The 24,341-nt window shown below is 39.4% G+C and overlaps 1 protein-coding gene across 1 annotated transcript in view; it reads right to left on the bottom strand.

The window, feature by feature from the left end:
* Positions 1-21,107, bottom strand: part of UACA (uveal autoantigen with coiled-coil domains and ankyrin repeats) — an 87,405-nt gene extending 66,298 nt beyond the window's left edge. Inside the window, exon 1 of the mRNA XM_059180540.1 lies at positions 20,879-21,107. Coding sequence (XP_059036523.1) covers positions 20,879-20,959 — 81 coding nt within the window. The 5' untranslated portion in view covers positions 20,960-21,107. The remainder of the gene's footprint in view (positions 1-20,878) is intronic.
* Positions 21,108-24,341: the final 3,234 nt, after the last annotated feature.

The raw sequence follows: 24,341 nt of genomic DNA on the forward strand, positions 1-24,341 counted from the left end.
GTATCTCACAATTGTCTCACAGACATTATTTTCTTTCTCTGAATTTCAAGGATGTGGAAAATGTTTTATAATGAGCAGATCTGAGATCTGAGATCTGAGATCCAGAATAGTTGTGGTGATTTAAAATCATTACTCTTCAGAGTCGGCAGACTAATTTGAATCGGTGGTCTCCTAAGTGTCTGAGGCACAATGTCTTGGAAGGTTGTCCCTTTTGAATGCTAGCAGTAGCCTATTTGAGAACCACTCTTGTATCATGAACAGATTAAGAAGAGTGAGATGTTTCATACGGAGTCTTATAAATGTCTACATTAGAGAAGAAAAATGGTGTTTTTCTTGAGGTCAAAATCTTAAATTTTATGTTAGAGTCCTTCTAGTAAGTTTTTTTCAGTTTTTATATTTCTTCTATATTTAAAAACACCTTTTAGTCTATTTGCTTATATATATTTATGAAATATAATAATTTTGTTATATAGAAGATGTCTGGATCTTTTAAAAGAATATCTTTTGTACCTCAATCACAGCCTTTTACTTTAAAAAAAAGAGAAAAAAAAAGCCACAGTCCACAGTCCTTAAACAGAGAACCAAGCCACATTTAGAGGCCAGCTACTACAAATAAATAATTTGCTTAAGCTTTTCCAATAATACAGATAATAACAGAGCCTCACAATGCAATTTAGCCTTCCCTTCTCACACACCTCCTGAACTTGTCATTAATGTGCTGGGGAAAGATGAGTTTTTAAAAAGACCAAGGAGTACATTATTCTAATAGAATAATTTTTTAATTGCATTATTTCTCAAGTGACAGTATGTATAAGATGCAAAAAAGTTTTAAAAATAGCCTAGTAAAAAATTAATTTAGATTAATCAATGGCAATGGGACCTATTACAGATTACATTTTTTCTAGTGTCTTTCTGCATCCTGGACTGGATTACGATAATCTACTAATTGGTCTCCTCAGTTCCACCCTTGTCCCCTGCTCCCCACAGTTATTCTCCACACAAGAGTCAGAATCATTTTTAAAACAAGTCAGATCACGTTTAAAACCCCTTAGTAGTTTATATTCTCACCACAAATATTGAACCTAAAAATGATAATTAGGCAGCAAAAAAAACCCAACATATGGATGTTCTGCGGACAAGCAAGCAAACAAAAAACCCTGCCCTGCTGAATTCTTCAGACTGGAATCCAAATACATTCAGAAACCATTACCCAAACATGATCCAGATACCAAGAGATCACTGATTTAATCTCTTTCCACTTTCTCCCTTTTGCTCACCTGACTCCAATCGTAATGGCTTTCCTGTTTTTAAAACATGAAGACAACAAATACAACCCCATATCAAGGCTTTTTTAACAAGCCCTCTGCCTGGGATTAGTAATAATTAGACAAAAAAGCAAGTATGTCCATTCCCCCACAAAAGCATTACTCTATCATAAAGTATCAGTTTTCTCTTGCTGCAAAACCAAAATACAGTGATTTAAAACAGCTCCATTTGTTATTGCTCACGAGTCTACAGGTCACCTGGGCAGTTGCGCTGTGCTGGGCCATACTGAGGGATCTCAGGACTATGTGTGCATCTACTACCAACTGCCCACATTGGCTGGCTGGGGGCTGGGTGGTCTAGGATGGCATCTTTCCCAGGTCGGGTGATCGGCCTGCTGACTGTCGGGGTAACAGGAGCAACTGCTAACTAGCAGTCCGGCATGGCCTTGTTCATAAGAGAGAACAGAAGCACGAAAGATCTTTTGAGAGCAGACTTAACATCATTTCCAACACTTTCTATTGTCCAAAGTAAAGCACAACCTAGAATCAAGAGACAGGAAAACCGCCACATTGCAGAGTGTGGATGCAAGGGGCCCTTTTTCTAATCAATCTATCAAATATTGTAAGAGCACTTTTTAAAAAAAATCCACTTCACCTAAGATGGCAGAATAATGGAAAATGCAAAGGATGACATAAATTATACTTTGTTATGACTTGGCACTACTGACATTCGGAACCTCAGAAGTTTCTGTTGTGGAGGGGCTATCCTCCACATTATACAATGTTTAGCAGACTCCCTGGCATCTACACTAGACATCAGTAGTACCCCCCAAGTTACAACAACCAACCCAGATTTTGCAAAATGTGCCCAAGAAAACAAAACTGCCTGCAGTTGAGAACCACTGCTATAAGGAGATGAATTAAGGTAAAGATAATATGGTCTATATTTGCCAATAAACTAATTTTGCTTTAAAAGGCTATTCAAGTGATTCTAAAAATGCAAACCTTATAGATATGTAAGATATATACCAACTTTCAAGGGGCTACATATTAAACATTCAAAAGTCCATTGATGATAGATTCCTGCTAACTTATATAATTTAACCAAAAACATTAACATGTTGTTAAAATCAATACGAAAAATAATTGTGTCAGCAGTTAAACTAAACTAATACTCTAGAATTTGGTATGTAATGCACATCTAAGCCCCAGGATGATTCTTATTTGTTTCTTTGAAGAACAATCAATCAATCGTGTTGTTTCTCTCCCAACCTTCAAAATTCTGTCTCAGAACTACGTCTCACGTCTACTCCTCTTCCCATTTCGCGACAATGGCAATGCACCTCCCAATTCCACCTCTCAGTCCAGTGCCAGTTACAGATGTGAAACACACCACAGAAAGGTTCTGTAATAAATTACAGAAACAGAGTGTATTCATTTAAAAAGCAAGCACAACAACTCAAAGTATCGCCTTGACAATTAAAAAAGAGACAAACCCAAACAATGTATTAGAAAAGCTAGCAGTCGGTCATGAAATACTTACTGATCTAAACTGTTTTCACAATACTTGCATTGCTAAAATGATATATATAAACCAAACTACTTGAGCTGCGTTAAAAAATCTTGCAAATCTTTGTCAGCTGAATACGCTCTTAAATTAAAGTATAAATCTGTGATAGCATTGGCAGAGCTATCACATATACAAGAACCAACCAAGTCATATATACAAAAACCATATATACAAGAACCTCAGTGCAGATTCTCTGAGCAAAGAGAAGAGTTTCTCCTCCAGAGAAAAGAAAAGAAGATAGGATAACTTGCTACTCCCATGATGCATCAATGGGCAAAGCCAGGACTAGGGTTTGGGGAGAAATTGTTTAGGGTACCAATTTAAGGAAAGACTCATTCTTAGAAGTAGAAGATGAGCCAAAAATATGAGGCAAGAGCCTGTTGTTTTAATTTGACCTCCAGTCCAGCAGGAACTGCACTTAGCAGAAAACAGCACCCTGATTCCCACATCCCCAAGGTCTGTCCTGTACTAAGCCATGACACTTACACCCTACTCATCTTACCATCTGTGTCCCCTCAAAGAACCACGAGGTCTGCTTAGCCTGTTTAGAATGATGATACCAAACAAGGATGGGGAAATTCAGCAGAAAGGGTCACCGACAAGCATATAATCGGACCACTTAAATATTTTGAAATTATGAAGGTGGAAAAATCAGGCATTCCAGGAAGTTTCTAGAACTGTCCTTTACCAAGTTGGCCTGGTGTTTAAAAGTGGTTTACAGGGGTGCCTGGTTGGCTCAGTCAGTTAAGCCTCTGCCTTCAGCTCAGGTCACGATCTCAAGGTCCTGGGATGAGCCTGTGACATCAGGAACTGCATTGTCAGGTCTGCTGGGCTCCCTGCTCAGCGGGGAAATTGCTGATTCTTCTCCCTCTGCCCTTCCCCCTTGCTCACATTCTCTGTCTCTCTCAAACAAATAAATAAAATCTTTAAAAAATAAAAAATTAAAGTGGTTTATCATTGTTAACCATGTGTATTCACGCTTCAAATTGAAATGTTATCATTTTCATCATTTTTTCCAGTCATTGCCATTTAATTGAATCAATGGTATCACCCCGGAACAATGAAAAGCAATAGAATCCCATGTGGTTAGCAATGCTAGTTTTAAGAAACCAGTGTGATTTAAGAAAAACTTAAGAGGATACAGTTTCACCTTCGTGAGGCAACAGCATTCCTTCCCCTGTTATCCTTTTTGTGAAGGATCAACCCTGCTCAGCAGTCAGGAGCAGACACAGGAAAGTTTTATCTTACAGGTCAGACCCAAAAACAACAAAAACTCTCCAGGAGAGCTTCATTGTGTTAAATGAGACACTTCATTTGTCTTGGGGAGTACACCCAAACACACCACACCCAAAAATCTTTATTCTGGGTCCTAAGTGGAGTTCCTTCCTCTTTTGTGACTCATCTTTCCCATGCCCTCAGAATAGTTGCACAGCAGGAATGTAATTAGATCTAGGCAATTAAGAAAACTGCTGTTCTACTTGCTCAGTGTGTATCTAGAAAACACTCTGACATAAGAGTTTAACTTACAGGACTCCTTGCATTAAATAACGCTTTAACTTTAATAAGGCTGAAGGACTTAAAGTGGCTTGAAGATGAGTAATAATAAGGGGGAGTCCTTTCACATCTTTATCTTAAAGGCCATACATGACAGTTTTAAATCTATCTTTCCAGGGGCCATTCCTAGACCTCTACTCAGAAACTCTTTAAAAAACATGCTGGCCTGTGCATTCTCCTCATCAATACAAGAGGGGCCACCAAAAGCTACTTCCTCAAGAGATGAGTGATATGGTAAATGTCAGGAAATAACAAGGGGTCTTGCTACCAATGAGCTTCGTGGTATTTGATAATTAAGCAAAATTAGGAGGAACATTCAGAACTTTTTCACATGTAACACTTGCCAGTAAGTCTTTCAGGCCCATGAATTGCATGCTCCAGTAATCAATTCCCAAATAAAATTAAGCTCCTAGTTTTACATAGATTTACTATAAATTCTAATAAGATAAAACTATTTTAATTACAAAAAGTAACATGACAAAAAATGGAAAATAAAAATGTCAAAATTCGTAACGATCATCTTTGCATATCCCCTGCTGGTCTCTTCCCAAGTGAATGTTTTATATCATTATTATCAGGCTGTAACTATATTTTTTTATTCTGATTTTTTCTCTTAACAAGAATTCCATCTCTTCCACACAACTTCTTCATATGGTTGCAAAATGATCTTGCATAGTAGTCTTCTACTACTGTGTAAAAATACACCACAAACTTAAGAGGCTTTAAAACAACACTTATTTATCACTTCACGTTTGTGTAGGTTAGAAGTCTAAGTGGGACCGACTAGATTCCTTGTTTAGGGTCTCACAAATCAAGGTGCCAGCCAGGTCGGCCAGTCTGGGCTCCTACCTGGGGATGAATTTGCTTCCCGAGGCTCATTCAAGTTGTTGGTGGAATTCGGCTCCCTACCACTGCGGGACTGAGGCACCCATTTTCTTGCTGGCTGTCACACCAGAGCCTCTTTCCCCCAGTTCCTGAAGGCCACTGGCATTCCTTCTCCCACAGCCCATACACCCTCAAGCCAGCAACCATAACAAACCTCTCTTGTCCTTTAAACCTCTCTTTCAGTTCTGCTGTCAGGGAAAAATCTGTTTTTAAAGGGTTCATGTGATTAGAATAGGTCCACTTGGATAATCTCCTTTATTGGCTACCTCAAAGTCAAGTGATTTCAACCTTAAATTACATCTGCAATATCTCTTTTGCCATGTAGCAACATAATCATAGGCATATTATCTCATCATAGCCAAAGTCCTGGGTTGGGGGAGGGGGTTCACAGGTAGTCATTTTTAGAATTCTGTCTACCACATCTCTGTACCACAATAGAAAATGTACTTCCAACCGTGGGTTGTGCCTGAAAAGCTAGAAGGGAATTTTGCCACTGGACCAGAAAACCTTTAGGGTCCTTTCCAATTCTAAAATGCTACAAATCAATTATTTAAATGCATTAAAGAAATAAAGTGAAGGTTATTTTAAAACTTGGAGAGAAAATAAAATAATACAGATTTTTAAATTGGTTAAATAAAAAAAAAAAACTGAATTTTCTCCTGGTTTAAAAACAGAAAGATGTTTTTGCAAAACTGTCACCTTTTGGGGGGTCAATGTTCTAATCCAACAAGAGGTTGAAATTTAGGAAATAAAGAACCATAAAAATGGAAATAAAGGTTAGTGCCACTTAAGTGACAAATCATAATGAATGCCTGGGAAATGAGAAGCAAAGAACTCTGAATCCAGTGGCAATTTCTACAACACAAAACTCCAGTTTCATTCTAGATATAAAGATTAGAGGAGGAAAACGAGCCAAAAGAAAAACCAGGGGCGCGTGGGTGGCTCACTCAGTGGGTTAAGGCTTCGGCTCAGGTCATGATCTGGGGGTCCTGAGAACAAGCCCTGCATCGGGCTCTCTGCTCAGCAGAGAGCCTGCTTCCCCCTCTCTCTTTGTCTGCCTCCCTGCCTACTTGTGATCTCTTATCTCTCTGTCAAATAAATAAATAAATCTCTTAAAAAACAAAAAAGAAAGAAAGAAAGAAAAGAAAAACCAGCTCATATGCTGATTATTCCACAAAAATTCATTAAAAACTAGGACTAAGGGGGTGCCTGGGTGGCTCAGTGGTTGGGCCTCTGCCTTCAGCTCAGGTCATGATCTCAGGGTCCTGGGATGGAGCCCCACATCGGGCTCTCTGCTGGGCGGGGAGCCTGCTTCCCCCTCTCTCTCTGCCTGCCTCCCTGCCTACTTGTGATCTCTCTCTAATGTCAAATAAATAAATAAAATCTTAAAAAAAAAATACCTAGGACTAAGGATATAACTAAGGATCAGGCTAGAGTCAGCTAACTGATTTTGGTATAAGACCGTTCCCATCCCCAACACAAAAATCTAGTGACAGAGGAGGAAGGGGAAAAGAGGAGAAAAAAGAAGAGGGGAGAAAGAAAGGAAGAAAAGAAAGAGGAAGAAGAAGAAGAAGAAGGAAGAGAGGCAGGCAGGCAAGCAAGAAGGGAAGGAAGGAAAAAGAAAAGAACCTGCATACAGTAGGAGCTAAATAAATAAATATGTGTTGAATGCAAGTACAATGTAACAGATCATAAATATGTTTGTTAGCCTTCAGAAAATTCACCCTCCTTGCCAGGGAAAAGAAGTCTTTCTAAATCTCAGCTGCTCTTGAGCTAAAAATTGCCCGCAGCCTGCCAGGAGGTTGACAGTGGACCCAAGGTGGGGCAGTCTGCAAGAGGCTGGGTAACTGTCCTTAGGAGTCACAGGAAAATGAGTACAGGCAATTAAAGTGTTGAGACCAAAAAAAAAAGTCTGTTAAATATTGGTAGAACTGATTTTTGCTTAAACTTTAAGTCTCAGAGTAATTGTAACTTACACAGTGGCAAATATACAAGTAGAGTGTCTCTCAACAGAATTCCAAAGACTGGTTTCCAGCAAAATAAGCCAGGATTCTCCCTATTGATACTAACCAGTAGAAAGAACACATTGATAGCTGTGAATGACACCACAGAATAAGAAGCTCCTAACAGCCATGAATATAAAATACTAGACATAGCTTAACCTCTTATCAAATGCACAAGTGTCATGTTTTCTACAGCTTGCAAGGTTCTCATTCATTGTGCTGCTCTACAATGAAAGTTCAGTGCGGAAAAATAGGCAAACTTTTGTAAACTTACAAAGATTTTTCCCTGTTAAGTGTGTTATTCAGATAACCAACTCAAAACTCCTTTGTACAAAACAAAAGTTGTACTCTTCTTATTCTCCACTCATGCAATAAATAGGAAAAGCGATTCAAATTAGAATTCAGAAGATCTTTGCATTCTACAAATAAAGAATACAGTTGACTCTTCATCTCATCAAGATGTGAGCAACATCTTCTGCATTTTCAGAATTGGCTACAACTTTAGGGACACCTAACAAACACTAATGTAATATTTTAACTGACAAATAATAACCACTGCTTACATTTCCATTTATATTGTTCTACAGCTTCCAAAAGGTTTTCATTCTTTTTTAGTACTTAAAATCTCTGGTAGGGTAGAAAGGCAAGTAAAATTATCCCCATCTAACAAGAGAAAGAATTGAAACTTAAAAGTAATTTGCCCAAGGGAATGCATGGGTGGCTCAGGTCATGATCCCAGGGGGAGCCTGCTTCTCCCTTTGCCTGCCACTCCCCCTGCTTGTGCTCTCTCCTGCTGCGTGCTCTCTCTCTCTCTCTGACAAATAAAATCTTAAAAAAAAAAACCTAATTTGCCCAAGGTCACAGAGTTTTTCAATAACAGTGCCTGGACTCAAACCAAGATTTTCTGACATCTTGTTATTCCCGATCTTTTGCCTAGGAATATCTCTACTTAAATGGTGTGGACACTAAAATGGAAGATGTTTCTAAAATTGCATGACATTTTTTATTTACATAAGGAAAAGTAAAATCATAGAATAATTTGTCAAAGAAAAGCACTGATTTTTATAAAAATTCTTATGAAATAGACCAATAAAAAAACCCAAAGCTACAAGAAATACAAAAAAAAAAAAAAGGCCATATAACTAATATTCTAAACTAGAATATTTATTTAGTAGTCAAATAAAATATTGGACACATTAGTAATTTACATGTTCATACAAGAATTTAAGTATTTCAATAAGCTACTGTCCACCCAAAAATGGTATTATGTTCTTAAAAAATATCATTCCAGGTGATAGTTAAGCTTAGAGAAAAGGAACTGAAGAAAAACTCCAAATAAGCTTGAATATGATTATGAATTTTGTGTTTACATTCCATAGGCAATGCAGGGTCTGGGATACAGTAAATACTTAAAGAATATATGATTTTTTAAAAATGTGCATTCTTCAATTCTAATGACTTAATAATTATTTAATTAAGAATTTCAACAAATTATCATTCCCTATAAAGGGAATTTAAAAAAAAAATCTGGGGCACATGGGTGGCTCAGTCATTAAGCGTCTGCATTCTGCTCAGGTCATGATCCCAGGGTCCTGGGATGGAGCCCTGCATCAGGCTCCCTGCTGGGCAAGGAGTCTGCTTCTCCCTCTCCCTGCTTGTGTTCCCTCTCTGTGTCTCTCTCTGTCCAATAAATTAAAAAATCTTTAAAAAAAAAAAAAAAAAAGAAAAGAAAAAGAATCATTCCACAAACAGGAAAATATTTACTTCGTGGCAGAATACTGAAATTGAGCAGGCAGATCCTAGTTCACTGTGCTATTCTTTCTAATTTTCTATTTCAATTTTTCATAAAAGTTGGAGAAAACAAATTCGATATATACTCAACATCTGTGTTTATGATTATTAGCAATGTAAGTTAAACTTTCAGAAATATTTTTGCAAGCAACACCATCAGAACATTGAGCTACACATCCAACCTGGTTATACAGCAAGTCACATGAAAACAAGGCTAACGTGCTAGCATACAAGAAGACACAGGTGGTGTTCTAGAACACAATTACCTCTAGCCAGGGACTGCACCTCCGCAACACTGCAGCACACCCCGGGCGCTCAGTGGGGCTGGCTCAGGGCCAGCAGGCAGGGGCTCTAATCTGTTGACCATGTGTGACTTTCACAAGTCACAACTTCTCTGGGGCTCATATTCCAGTTTCTCTCATGGTGCCCTCCTCTCTGTCCCTTGCAGAATGATTCTGGCCCTCACGAATTCCTGCCTAACTATGGTAGCAGCCTCATACACCAGCCATCTGGGCCAAGCTTGACCCCTTCAAGATCCTGAACAGAGCTACCAAGTAATCAACCCAGAAGACCTTTGATCCTGTGATTCCCAACTTCTGAACACACAGGACAAAGTTCAACACTCTGAAAATATGGCATATTTTAAGCCATTCTAAGATTTAGCCCCAATCTCCCCTCCTATCTCCTACTCCATCCCCTTGCCTATTATTCTAGGGTTCACCAATGCTAAGCTGCAAACCAACTACCCTCTCCCCCAACTCAGGGCTCTTCACTTCATGCCTTTGCTATTGCTGTTGCCTGGGAGAGCAGTTTCATCCTTTCCCGGATCACACAGGCAACTTCTTAATGGGTACAGGGTTTCCTTCTGGGGTGATGAGAATGTTCTAAATCTGGACAGAGATGGCAGTTACATAACACTGTGAACATGCTATATGCCACTGAACTGTTCACTTTAAAATGATTAATTTTAGGGGCACTAAAGGTGGCTCAGTCAATTAAGCACCTGCCTTTGGCTTCAGGTCATAATCCCAGGGACCTGGGATCGAATCCCTGCATGGGGGTCCTTGCTCTGCTTCTCCCTCTCTCTCCACCCCTCCCCACTGCTTATGCCCTCTCTCTGTCAAATAAATAAATTAAATATTTTTTTAAAATAAATTTAAAATAAATAAAATAAATAATTTTACATTCTGTGAATCTCCCCTCAACTTTTTTAAAAAAACAGCAACAGCAACTCATCCTATTTAAAAACAAAAACAAAATCACCTTCACCAACTCCTCAGCCGGAGACTGGAACAGTCCCCTGTCACATCAGTTATGACTTTGTATTACCTGTTTATAGAACTCCCCCACCATACTTTGAGCCTCTTGTCTTCCACTGCTTCTCATTCCCTCCTGCTCAGCCTAGGCTTTCAAGAAACTTTTTTTTTTTTTAACAAATGAAAAGTAGAGACACCTCTTGCGCAAGAGGCTAGAGTAGATAGTCTTTTGAAGATCTTAATCTAAAAGTCTCTTGTAGAGACTTTGGAAATGGGAAAGGAAAAGATCAGGAAAGACTGTGGTTCATCTGGTTATGAAGGATAAAAGTGGAAAGACCCTTAGTGAGATTTTTCAGTTAGTAATAAAGAGAAATAACATTTACTGAGTTCTTAACTATAATTATTAATCCCATTTTCCAAATGAGGAAACAAATTTCAGTAACTTGCCTAAGGTCACAAAGGGGCAGCAAGACTCAGACCCAAGTGACCTGACACCCTGCCCCCCCCTCCATTCTGCCCCAGGCAGGGCTGCAGGAGCTATGAATGGACATTCTTTGGCCCACAATTTGGCTTTTCTAAGGCTGAGGAAACACTCCATTTTCCACCTTTATCTACTTAGCCACTACCACAAATGTTGTTTCTGTTTCATAAAGTTTTTTTTTAAAAATAAAATGTTAATTTTTAAAAAGAATCCAACATTTAAAAAAAGAGATGAATCATAAAAAGAGCTCTCATTAAAAATATCTCTCACATGTAAATCAGCAAGTGTTTGTGGGCTTTTCCTCCCTTACAGGGCTAAAAAGATCAGTGTGTGATACCCTCACTAGAACCCAACTATACCAATTAGGCTTCTCCACGGGAGACTCTTTTCAAGGACCCCCAACCTCTGTACAAGGTAAGTACCCTGCAGATGAGAAAATCATGGAATAACAAAAACAAGCTAGAAGAAAAATTATACACTCACTTTTTTAGTTTAGAAAGCATGATGTACATATCCTTCCCCTCTTCCCTCTAATTATTTCACAATCTGGTTAAAAAAAAAAAAATGAACCAAAAGTCACTGAGATTGAAAAAAATAATTATTTGTGCACCTGAATGGGAAAACCTTATCACAGAGGTAATGTCAAATCCTGACAACATTATCAATAAGGTTAATATTAAAAACATATCATCCCCCCGCAAAAAAAAAGTATATACCCCATGGTACGCACTTGTACGTGCACATCTCCAGACAGTAAGCCCACTTTTCAGTTCTACTGGATTCTCAGCACTGGTTTCACCCATACATCCTCCTAAATATTTAAAACCAAGAACTGGGGACGCCTGGGTGGCTCAGTGGGTTAAGCCGCTGTCTTCTGCTCGGGTCATGATCCCAGGGTCCTGGGATCGAGCCCCAAATCGGGCTCTCTGCTCAGCAGGGAGCCTGCTTCCTCCTCTCTCTCTGCCTGCCTCTCTGCCTGCTTGTCATCTCTCTCTGTCAAATAAATAAATAAAATCTTTAAAAAATAAAAATTAAAAAAATAAAAATAAATAAAACCAAGAACTGTAGGATACTGTGTTGGGCAAATACACACACACACAAAATCAAAAAAGCAAAACGGGTAAGAATATCACAGATAATATGACAAAGTAGAATTCAAGACAAAAGTTTAATGGGACAAATTAAGGACTTTTATACCATTATTTACACTCCACAGTGAATATAAAATAGCCAACAGTCTTAATGTACCAATTATCACAAAATTAAGTACATAAAACAAAAACTGGAATACAAGGGAAGGTGTCAGCAACACAGCTATAGTGAGACACACACTACCCTCAAAGCTATAATAAGCCAAGTAGCAAAAATTAAGATATAACGCCCAGAGATCAACAAGAACAAGGCATCAAAAGGAAAAAATGGTCAAACACAAACAGTTCCTAAAACAAGAAGTAAAAGTGGCAATAAGCATAGAGATGTATGTCCACACTGCCTAGAAATCAAAAACACAAATTAAAGCTGTATTTTGTTAAAGCTGTATTATTTTTCCAATCAAGTTGACGAATATGTTCTAAATCATATTACTGGAAAGGTGTAGTGAATGCAACAACTGTATACAGTGCTGGAAGGAACACAAATTGGTTTCGAGACTTAACATAAAATGCCTCCCTTCCCCCTAAACACTCCTCCCTCCAATTTTCTTTAGTATATAGCTCAAGAATATAAGACAATAAACAATATAAGAACAAATGTCATAGTTTTACATTTGAAATTCTACCATTTCACAATAGTTAAAAACATGGGTTCCAGGATCGAGCTACCTGATCTCCACTTATTAGGTATGGCACCTGAGGCAAGTAAACTATTTATCTATAAAATGTCTATAAAATGATGGCAATGGTACTGACTTCTTAGGGCTGCTGTGAGGTTTAAGTAAGCTAAGGTAAAGCACTTGCAACAATGCTGGGGCATACATGCTCAATAAATATTGGCTATGGGCACTTGGATTTCTTATAACTAACTTCTTTTCAAGTAATTCACTAGCATTTACTTAGTATTCCTAATGGGACATTTACATCTGCTCCAATCATTTCAAATGACTTATAATTTTAAATATGGGGGTTATTAGAATCAAATATGATTCAATAAATTATACATGTATCATTACTATAGCATCAAGGTAATTAAATGCTGATTGAACAACAAAGAGGCAATCTGGAAAATTTAAAAATAGCATAAGCAGTGGTTTATGATATGGCATGGGGACATGTTTTATTCTTTATCTTCAACTATATTTTGTTTTCTACCCTGACCATGTATGCCCTTTGGAGGGTGGGGCCAGATTTTTAAAACAATAGACAGCCATTTACCTTGACGGGTTCAGTCACATACCTACTCTCTCTCAAGGGCACTTAGCAGGTCTGATTCGATTGTGTAATTACAGTTCATCATATCGCATCTTTTGCCAGAGCTTTAGTAACTCAACTATATCAGTTCATCATTTGCACATCATTTTGGAGACTATATCATTCAGGAATAAATTAGTCAACGTCATTAATAGCCAAGATTTCTGAGGCTAACAAAAATACAAAAGAGGAAATCGTTTTGGGGACAACAGGTAAATTTATTCCTATATTTTTGTGTTATATATTTAAGCTAGACATATATAAAGCATTTAGTTATTTTATGATTTAGGAAAATGAGGCAATAAGCATATATTAGTCCACCTTTCTATTTACAATTTCAGTAAGTACATTTCAATCAACATTTTTTGGCAAATTAAATTCCCTACAGAAATCAATTTGATTGCTCTTGCATAAATAAGCTCGGGCAGGTGGAAATTTTCAACCATTTGTTACATTCCTTAGATGTCTGGGCAAATGTTTGCATGATTCCTAACAGGATACTTAAATCCTCCATTATGATAGAGATAAAATACATGAGTTATAATGTTTAAGTCCAAAATTCTTGGATGTAGATTTCTTTACCAAGCATTTCACTATAAATTAAACAGGGCTGATAATCATGTTGCTGGCTATTAGCTAATTCTAGGGGGAAGGGGAAAAGGGTGAACTTGTTACCTCATCAACAGAATAACTTCTTCAGATGAAACTTTACCCGCTCCAATTAGAAATCTCTCTGAACAAGGATTTAAACTTGTCGAGGAATCCAAACTTTTAACTCAAGTTAAAAAAACTAAAAGGTGGGGCGCCTGGGAGGCTTACTGGGTTAAAGCTTCTGCCTATGGCTCAGGTCATGATCTCAGGGTCCTGGAATCGAGTCCCGCATCCAGCTCTCTGCTCAGCAGTGAGCCTGCTCCCCCCTCCCTCTCTCTCTCTCTCTCTCTACTTGTAATCTCTGTCTGTCAAATAAATAAATAAAATCTTTAAAAAAAAAAAAAAAAGGCAAAGCCTTCCTTTTAACTATTTCACCCAGCTGCCCCAGCTGCCCCATCCAAATTCTCGTCCATACCTCATCTGCACCACCCCCTACCAAAACACCAAAGCTCCTTTCCAAATCTGGTGCTCCCTCAGAGCACTCTAATTTCACAGCTCCACACCACGCTGCACTTGGCTGTTCTCTTGCCTGGAAAGCCCTTCAGACTGCCCATCTGGCCCAGACTCACCTTCACCTTCCAGCCTCTTCCCTGACCCCACCCTACACATCTGTGCTCCCACAGCAATTTATATACACCTCTATCGATGGTTTTAATATAAGGTATTATTATTTTTTGTTTAGCTCTCTTAAAAGTTGAAGGCTATGACTAGATTTTTCTTATGATAGAAACTTTAGAATATATAGAATATACAGTAGCATCACAAAAAGTAAATACGATAGTGTCATGAACCAGCCAACTACAACAATTAATTCATGACCAATCCCATTTCAACTTGTACCCCCTACTCTCTTCTCCTACCCGCTCACTCACAGATTATTTGGAAACAAATCCCACTTCACATCATTTCATCTGTAGATAGTACACTTCTAAATGTTTCTCTTAAAGATAAAAACACTTTGCAAACATACGACCACATTACCCAGAGGAAGAGAGAGAAGCTGATCTTCCCCTGAGCAGGGAGCCCTATGTGGGGCTCAATCCCAGGACCCTGAGGTCATGACCTGAGCAGATGCTTAACAGACTAAGTCATCCAGGTGCCCCTATTTTTATTATTAATCAAGATCTAAATGAAGTCTATCATTATAATCAATATGTCTCCTAAGTCTCTTTTTTTTTTTTAAGATTTTATTTATTTATTTGACAGACAGAGATCACAAGTAGGCAGAGAAGCAGGCAGATAGAGAGGAAGGGAAGCAGGCCCCCTGCTGAGCAGAGAGCCCGATGCGGGACTCGATCCCAGGACCCTGAGATCATGACCCAAGCCAAAGGCAGTGGCTTAACCCACTGAGCCACCTAGGCGCCCTCCTAAGTCTCTCTTTTTTTTTTTTTAATATTTTATTTATTTATTTAACAGACAGAGATCACAAGTAGGCAGAGAGGCAGGCAGAGAGAGAAGAGGAAGCAGGCTCCCTGCTGAGCAGATAGCCGGATGTGGGACTCGATCCCAGGACCCTGAGATCATGACCTGAGCCGAAGGCAGCAGCTTAACCCACTGAGCCACCCAGGCGCCCCTAAGTCTCTTTTAATCTCTAGATTTCTCCCCCATTTTTTTCTTCTTATAATTTATTTTTGAAGAAACTAGGCCATTTGTTCCAAGCATTTCCCACGATCATAATTACGCTCATTGCATCCCATTGTTCCTCCATCCCTACATTTTCTATTAAATGGAGGAAAGATCTAGAAGCCTGTCATATTCAGGTTTGATTCTTTTGGCAAGACTATATTCATAGGCAGTAATGAATATTTCCATCAGGAGATAAATTACATCTGGTTTTCTTTCTTTTTGAGACATTAGTAGCCAATTGTAATCACTGTCTCTGCCCTAGATCCATCAATTCATTAGAAGGTGTAAAATTGTGATATACTAATTCCATCTCCCTTTTTCTCTTAGCTGGAATAAAACACCCTGCATAAAAGAGGAACTTCTCTCATCAAATTCTTGGTTAGCCTGAGGAAAAGCATACCTCTTTCTTTGTCTTTATTTTCTGGTTCTTAAAAGAATACATCAGCTCTCTAGCATCCTCCAAAAGTGACAACTTCCTCCTGTTTTTCTAATCATAATTACGAAATCACAGATTTCAAGATTTTGATACACTGTCATATTATCCTTACTGTTGATGGAACTGTCCCATCATGGGTCAAGTGGGAACCTCTTCAAGTTGACTCCTAAGTCCTAATCTTTGACAGTCTCTTTGCTTTCAAGGGGAACAAAAGATTCCAGGCTCAATTTGCACATTTTCTGCTTCCAACTTGGAATTATCTATTTCTTAACAAAGGATCTAATTATTAATTCACTCTTAAGTCCAAATTATGTTTTCCATAAATGTTTTCCAAATTAAATAAGGTTACTGCTTACCTAGGTCCAATTCCTGAAGTAATCACTTTAAATTTCAGAATATGTACAGATATATAATCACTGTAACACTCTTATTTAAAGAATTTAAATTGTTGGGGCACCTGAGTGGCTCAGTGGGTTAAGCCTCTGCCTTTGGCTCAGCTCATGATCTCAGGGTCCTGGGAACAAACTTCACATTGGGCTCTCTGCTTGGCAGGGAGCCTGCTTCCCCCTCTCTCTCTACCTGCCTCTCTGCCTAATTGTGATCTCTGTCTATCTCTCTCTCTGTCAAATAAATAAATAAATCTAAAATAATAATAAAAATAAAGAATTTAAATTATTAATTGCTCATCATTTAAATTATTGGCCCCATCGTGTACCAAAAGATGTACCAAAGCAACTCAAACATTCTGCTTTGGTATTATAATAAAATTCAGCAATTCAAATCACCATGATGACCTGGGTTGACATCAAAAGTATAAATACAGGTCTTCTTTACTGCGATCTTCCTTCAAGAACACAAGAAATACAAGGAAGGGGTAACTCTAGGAAACTGTCTGAATAAAATTTTAAGTTAAACATTTTAATCAAAGGTTGGCATCAGCTTTAATTAAATTGAGTAAACAGTGCTCAATTAAGTATCATGAGTTTAAACATAATGATCTGTGATCTTATTTATATTACCCCAAAATCACTGTTATATTAACATCTTATCAAACATACTCCAAACCCTAAGAGGGAAACACAAAACCCTCATTTTCAAAACCACAACTAAGACAAAACATAATCCTTTATGCTTTCTAAACATCTCAAACTTCTATTTTTTCTTAAAGATTTATTTATTTATTTGAGAGAAAACATGTGAGTGCCTGAGAAGGCAGGGTGAGGGGTTGGGACAGAGAGCATCTCACTTAGCGGGGAGCCCAATGCAAGGCTCCATCTCATGACCCTGAGATCATGACCTGAGCCAAAATCAAGAGTAGGACATTTGACCAACCGAGCCATTCAGGCACCCCAAACATCTCAAACTTCTGTTCTTAGTGGGAACCAAAGAAATTTTTTTGAAGATATTTTTCAGTTGCTATATTTGTAACTCTAAATGTTTTTAGAAAAAGCAATATTTTTTCAGGGTCCTGAAACATTAACAAGATGCTTTTGTACATATTTGGTTGCTCATTTACAGAATTCATGTTCCAAAGTCAGAGCAGCCTAGAGAAATGGCAGCAAAAATAACCACAGTCTCCCATATCAGAGATAACTAACAATCAAGGGTTTCCTCCACTACAAATGTTAAGTGTAGGGACCGTTTAAGTGTCTGCTTACAATATTTGTTTGCAGTACATCTACTAGTTCTTGAAATACACCCCCTTAATTTTAATTACTCAATTTTCCTAGTCTGAACTAGGTGAAAACGGAATAGCCTATTCTCACTGCACATATAATTGTACATATAATTGCACATATAATTGACTAGATTTGAAATGGCATTTACAGTCATTTAATTACCCCTTTCAGAAATCTGAAGCTCCAATTTAGTAATTAAGATAAATGTCAACAACAAAATAGTCTTATTTTATGATTAAAAGAGGCAGCTATCTCCAGATTCAGCTAGTATAGGACAAATTCTCAACTGTATTTTACCCACAGTTGATAATTATGAACTACACTTATATATATGTGTATAAGCATAACTTCTGTTGCGTGAGCTCTAAACTATGATAGTATTCAGACTATTTTAAATGATTTTTTCCTACATATAATTTAGCATGTTAAGATTCTGTATTTCACATACTATAAAATATATACATCGGTCTATTGCTAACGCATCTCTTTCAGATACATAAGCTTAAACAAGAAAAAATATTTATGAAATACACATCTAAGATTTTTGTCCTCAAATCAAAGTTGTGGGGAGCATATTGTGATTATTTCCATGATAATTAAAATGACTGCTTTAAGATTCAAATTCAGTAATCATGGGGAGGAAAAAAAAAGCAAGATATATGCCCCTTAACTTATATCAGAATAGATTCTATATGGATCAAACATTTAACTTAAATGTTAAAAAAAAAATGAAACAAATTAAAAAACTAAAAGAAACTAGGTAGAATTTTTTGCTTTTTAATATCGAAGAGTAGAAAGATCAAGATACTATGTAAATACAAGTCACAGAGGGATGACAAATTCAATTGCATAAAAATAACCACTTTCTGCATAGCAAAAGCCACCATAAACAAAGTCATAAGACAAATAACCAATTAAGAAAACATACTATTCATATCAAAATGAGTAATTGCCTTCATATAGAGTACATACAAATGAATTTTTAAAAATCAGCAACCCAACAGAAAAATGGAAAGGATAAACTGTTAATGAAAAAAAAGAACATGCAGTGGGGTCTTACAAGCATGGAAAAAGTAATTTCTCACACATGGGGTACATGATGAAGGAAATTTAACAGCATTCTTCAGGTTTGCAAATGTGCCACATCCTTTAACGGAGCAATTCCACTTTTATGACACAGACACACACACACACACACACACACACACACACTTGAAATACACACAGGCTTATTCATCATTGTATATTACAGCAGGATTTGAAGGGAGATGCTCTGAATGGGCCTAATTATTTACAGTTTTAAAAAAGGATATAGAACAACAAGTACAGTGTGCTACCATTCTAATAAAGGGTGAATATTTACATTCCTATTGGCTTGCATATGCTAAACTCTCCCTGGAGGAAGAGGCAAGCAACTGGTAACACCAACAGTACATACACATGTGACCAAATCTGACATTAGGGATTATGGTATGGATTGAAAGCAAAAGGAACCTACTTCTCCTGTACATTCACTTTATTCTACCTTGGTTTGGTTTTATTAGTCATCAACTCAATTATTTTCATTTAAATATTTTTCCCAAAATTTATTCTAGTATTTAACTTAAACAGATGTTCATGTTTTCTAAGCCGACAGGTTCTACCTTTTTATACTATGTATTTCTCTTTATTTTTATGCTATTTTAAGAAAAAGAATGCTCAGTTAAGTAAGTGCTAAGATTTAAGTTGAGGGAGATGCACTTAATGTTCCAAATGTATACAATGCAAACAGGCATGCTGATAATAGCAATAAAAAATACTCTGCATTTCTAGAAAACAGGATAAAATTAAGGTATAAAAATCTCTAGGTGGAATGTGGATCTGTAGTGCAAGCCAAAGAAAATGGGAAAATACAGCAAATAAATATAAAAAAGCTATCTTTTATAAAAATGAAACACAACCTGTACTACAAAAAAGCTGAATCTTTATTAACTCAACCACAATGACCTCTCACACACTAAACGACATTTGTCAATTATTATCTAAAAAACAATGTGAAACAAAATAATCTCTCCTATATGCTTATAAATTAATTTCATGCTTTATTAATCAACATCAAATCATCAAATATCATGCCACCTACAACTCTCTTTTTTTTTTAACTGGAAATTAAGGAGCCTAGTTTTGCCACAATTTCCTGTTAAGTCTAAGTAAAATCATCCCAGAAAGTCAGAATTGAGTAAGCCACAATTCTGAATTAACTCCTAACCAAAAGCAGATTAATTAGTATTCTCATAAAAAGCACATATAATCATTTGGTAAACTTCGTTAATTATAAAGGTCCTTTTTAATTACTCCCCAGGGGAACTGGGCAGTTTGAGCATCACATCTCATTGGCGTTTCTGACCCTTCACGACTTGTTAAGTAACGTTTAATACTATAGAATGCTGATGACATTGCTATTCTTCTGACTTGCCAAATTATCTAAATCCCCAGCATCTGTAGTCAGGCTGTTTCTCAAGATTTCTGATCTCCTGCCAACGAAAGAGAGGCCCTGAGTGCTCCTTAGCGTGCACACACGGAGGCCAGGCTGCAGACGAACCAGCGAATGCCTGTCCCGCACGGATCTGTCCCACAGGTGAAACTCGGCCTCAAAGGACAACCAAACTCCCCAGTTTCACCTCCGCTTCCAGGATCGCCACCCGATTCCGCCTGCCTCCGTCAGAAATCAAACTTCCCCAGTGATACGGCGAAGGCAGCCCGCACACGACGACACCCGCCCCCCCGCCCGCCCCGGCGCCACCAGCCTCCGAGTCCCGGGCCCACAGAGGGTGCGGAGAGCCGCGGGCCGGCGCGGGGTCCGCTGCCCGGCGCACCCGGACTGCGGGGTGCGACTCCCCCGTCTGGCCCCCGCCGGCCTGGCCAGGCAGAGCGCGCGTGGGCAGCCGGGCCAACACCGGGCGAGGCGAAGAGCCGGGGTCGCAGGGCGCAGGGGGGAGCGCAGAAAGCCGGGATGGCGGAGGGGGCCCACTGGCCCGCAGAGCGCCGGGGTTTCTCCCGGGAGCTCGGAGACCGTGGGGAGAGGGGCGGGTGCTGCGCCGGGCCGGCGACTGGGAGGGTCCCCAGGGTCTCCGCGCCGACCCCCGGCCCCGGCCGGAGGAAGGAGTCCCCGGGAGACGGAGCGGGACGGCCGAAGGCAAGCTGAGGAGAGCTGCGCGCGCTTCCGAGCACACGACCCCCCGACTCTCGGGAAGGCAGCGCCGGCAACCCGGGACGCGCAGAGGCCGCGGGACTCACCGCGCTGGCGGTGGCGGCGGCGCCAGACGACGCGGGGCCGGACGCGTCCTGCCTCCTCAGGCGGGACTTCAGACTCTTCATGGCCAAGTCTTCGCAGTCCGGCTCCCGGCGGCGCAGCGCGCCTCTGCCGCGCGCGAACCTTCAAGTGCGCGGGCTGCTAGCCCTCAGGAAGGCGGAGGAGGCGGCGCCGGCGGTCCCGGCCCCACCTGCCACCTGGGGGCTCCAGGCTGCCCACCGCTCCCCCGCCGGCGACGGGACTCCCCTTCCACAGCCAATCCTGCCGCGGCCCTGGAGGGGGTGGGGCCGGCCCCGACCAGTCAGAATCCGGGAAGAGGGCGGGACTTCCCTTTCAAACTTAATAACACCCTTCCTCTCCCTGCGGGAGGAAAAGTTCTGAATTTAGGCTGCGCGAGTGACTTCGGTGAGCGGCGGCGGCTGGGACGTAGCGAGAGCCAGGCTCCAGGGCACTGGTGCCATCCTGCTTTAGCGATAGAGCCTCAGGTCGAAAGAGAGCATGGGGTCCAGGCAAAGCCGGCTGTCGTCTTGGCCGTACCCACCTCCCTCCTCCCCACGTGCTCTTTCCCAAGATCAGTTCCCTTCCTCTCTTGCGGTGTCGGGAAGGACACACGACAGCTCTCAACTTCCCTTCCATTCGCCGACAGATCCCCGTGCCTGGAGACGGCACGCATCAAAAACTCCGGAAACAAACAGCAGCCTCTAAGGAATAAGGCGCTGGCGCTATGGAAAAACAACGAAGAACGTATTTTGAAAAACGCTACAGTAAATATTAGATCATCAATAATTACTTGATGAGTGAAAAACCCGCTGCTTTGGAGAGAAAGAGATGATATGGAGGGACGGGGAGAGCATCAATAAAACATAATGGTAAAGACAGTGGTTTAAAAAAGAGAGAGAGAAAGACAAAATCTTAACAAAAAAGTATACCTGGAGCCCTTTGTGCTGTGCCAGACAGAAGAGGAAACAAGATCTAGCGCTTTCCATACGGTCACAGTCTGCTATACTTCTTTGCTTTCCCACTTGATCCTCCCTCTCTGCTGTAATATTCCCTACTTAAGCTGCTGAATTAATTTATAAGCCTCAAAAAAAAAAAAAAAAAGTGTGGTCTTTCAATGAGAATCTAGGCTTTCAATAATATCATTTCAGCTAAAAGTTTATAAATTAACTCGGAGAGTAATATATTTCTTGATTCTTAAGCTATAATTGCCCTGCCCCCCAAAAGAGTATTAACTAATAATACCTATTAGATGCCTTTTAATAGCAGTCTGTACAGACTTCATCTCATTTTGTTTCATCATGGCAGCTCTTTGAAATAGACAATCCAATCCATTCATTCATTCAACCTACACCTATGTTTAAGGAGTACCATGCATTGCTAGTTACCAGAGGAAAAATGATAACCCTATGTCCTTTGCATCCAGGAAGCTTCGGACCTACTGAGTAAGACAAAACAGGTAATATCACTAAAGTATGCAGTTTGCCCCAGTTGCTAGGAGACAACATAGATAGCCAAGTTCTCTAGTCTAAGGGGTTCAAGGAAGACCTGATGGAAGAAGCAAAGCCTAATTTGATACTTTAACTTATATATATTTTTAAATGATCCACATAGCCAAAGTGATAAAAAGTTGTCAAAGGAAAACATATCATGGCCTTTTCTTCCAGAAATTTTTCATTTTCTGTAGAAATACATTAAAGCTAATTAGTTAATTCATCCTATGCAGAAATTTGGATAATTAAGAATCATTTAAAAGAAGGATGAGCAACACCCAACAATTTGCTTTTAAAATGACATCTTCAGGGCACCTGGGTGGCTCAGTGGGTTAAGCCTTCGGCTCAGGTCATGATCTCAGGGTCCTGGGATCGAGTCCCGCATCGGGCTCTCTGCTCAGCAGGGAGCCTGCTTCCCTCTCTCTGTCTCTCTCTGCCTGCCTCTCCATCTACTTGCGATCTCTGTCAAATAAATAAATAAAATCTTAAATAAATAAATAAATATTAAAAAATAAAATGACATCTTCAGAAGTCTTGGCTGGAGTCAGTTTTTCACAGCAAAATATTTATTCTAACATGCACCCATTTGAAAAGGGAACAGTCCATGTTTCTGACTAACAATGGATGCTCTTTGTCTGGAAGGTAATTTGCTTTCTTTGGAGTTTCCTTAGAGTAACTCACGGTTTTATTTAAATACTGTAAATGGGGCACCAGGGTGGCTCAGTCAGTTAAAAACTGACTCTTGATTTCCCCTTGGGTTTTGATTTCAGGGTTGGGGGATCTGGCCAGGTGTGGGGCTCCATGCTTAGCAGGGAGTCTACTCCTGTTCCTCTCTGTGTGCCTCTCTCCCTACTCATGCTTGCGCGTTCTCTCTCTCTTTCTAAAATGGATAAATAAATAAATACTGTAAAAAAATTTTTTTCAGAGCTTTCTTGGAGAAGCAGCATTCAAAGACTGTGGTAGTCCTTAACAAAAAAGTAAATAACAACGAACTACTTGAGAAAATTATTAAATTTTGTCTTGCTTAGTTCTATGGAAGGAAATTTTCTTGACTCCTCCTTCTTCCTCAAGATGCACATTCCTTTAGGTTTTGGTGGCACTTTATAGCACCTGTGGACAGTTGTGTCTCTGTCCTCACCTACCACTGCAGGGCCAAAATTATCCCATATCTGGATATTACAGAAATTTCCCAACCAGCCACCCAACCTCCAGATTCACCTCTCCCATCACCAGTAAATTACCAGTCATCATTAAAAGTCTTACAAAATATTCCTCCCTTGCTCAAAAACTTTTAGCATTTAATAAAATCCAACTCCTTTGCTTGGCATTTAAGGCTCTACAACATGGACCCAACCCTGTTCTCCAGCTGGCAATCCAAACAAACTACTCTTCCAGCCATTCTTCAAACATGGGTCCTGCCTTTCAGTTTCCACATCCTATGAGGTCTTCTTCACTAACATTCTATCTACATTCATCTAACAAAATCCTACTCCCTCCCAGAAGGATTGGAAGAAGGCTCCTGGAGTACGATAATAGTCCATGTGGTTACACAACTAGAGTGCTGGTTATGGAACTAGTGTGTTCATTCTGTGAAAACTTAGTTCGCCTATAGCCTTTCTAGGTATACTTTTATGTGTGTACATTATACTTAAATAAAAAGCTCTCTTTAATCATACATCTGTTCAAAGTGCCCTTCTTTCTAATAGAGCCTCTTCTGATCACTCCACTGAAAGCGATGTCTCCATTTTCCAAATGGCTAAATTGTACATCTCATGGGAAACTAATACATAAGTTCTGAACAAGCGTTATTTCACTACTAGATGTCAAACTCCTTTAAACCAGGAAATAACTGACATATGTTTGAATTTCCTTCAATCCTTAGCGTATAGTAAGTGCTCAATAAATATGTCTGAATGAACTGATGCTTTTTTTTTTCACGTGAATTATGGTTGATTTT

This window comes from Mustela lutreola, chromosome 7 (genome assembly GCF_030435805.1).
Source record: "Mustela lutreola isolate mMusLut2 chromosome 7, mMusLut2.pri, whole genome shotgun sequence".
Classification (NCBI taxonomy): Eukaryota; Metazoa; Chordata; class Mammalia; order Carnivora; family Mustelidae; genus Mustela; species Mustela lutreola.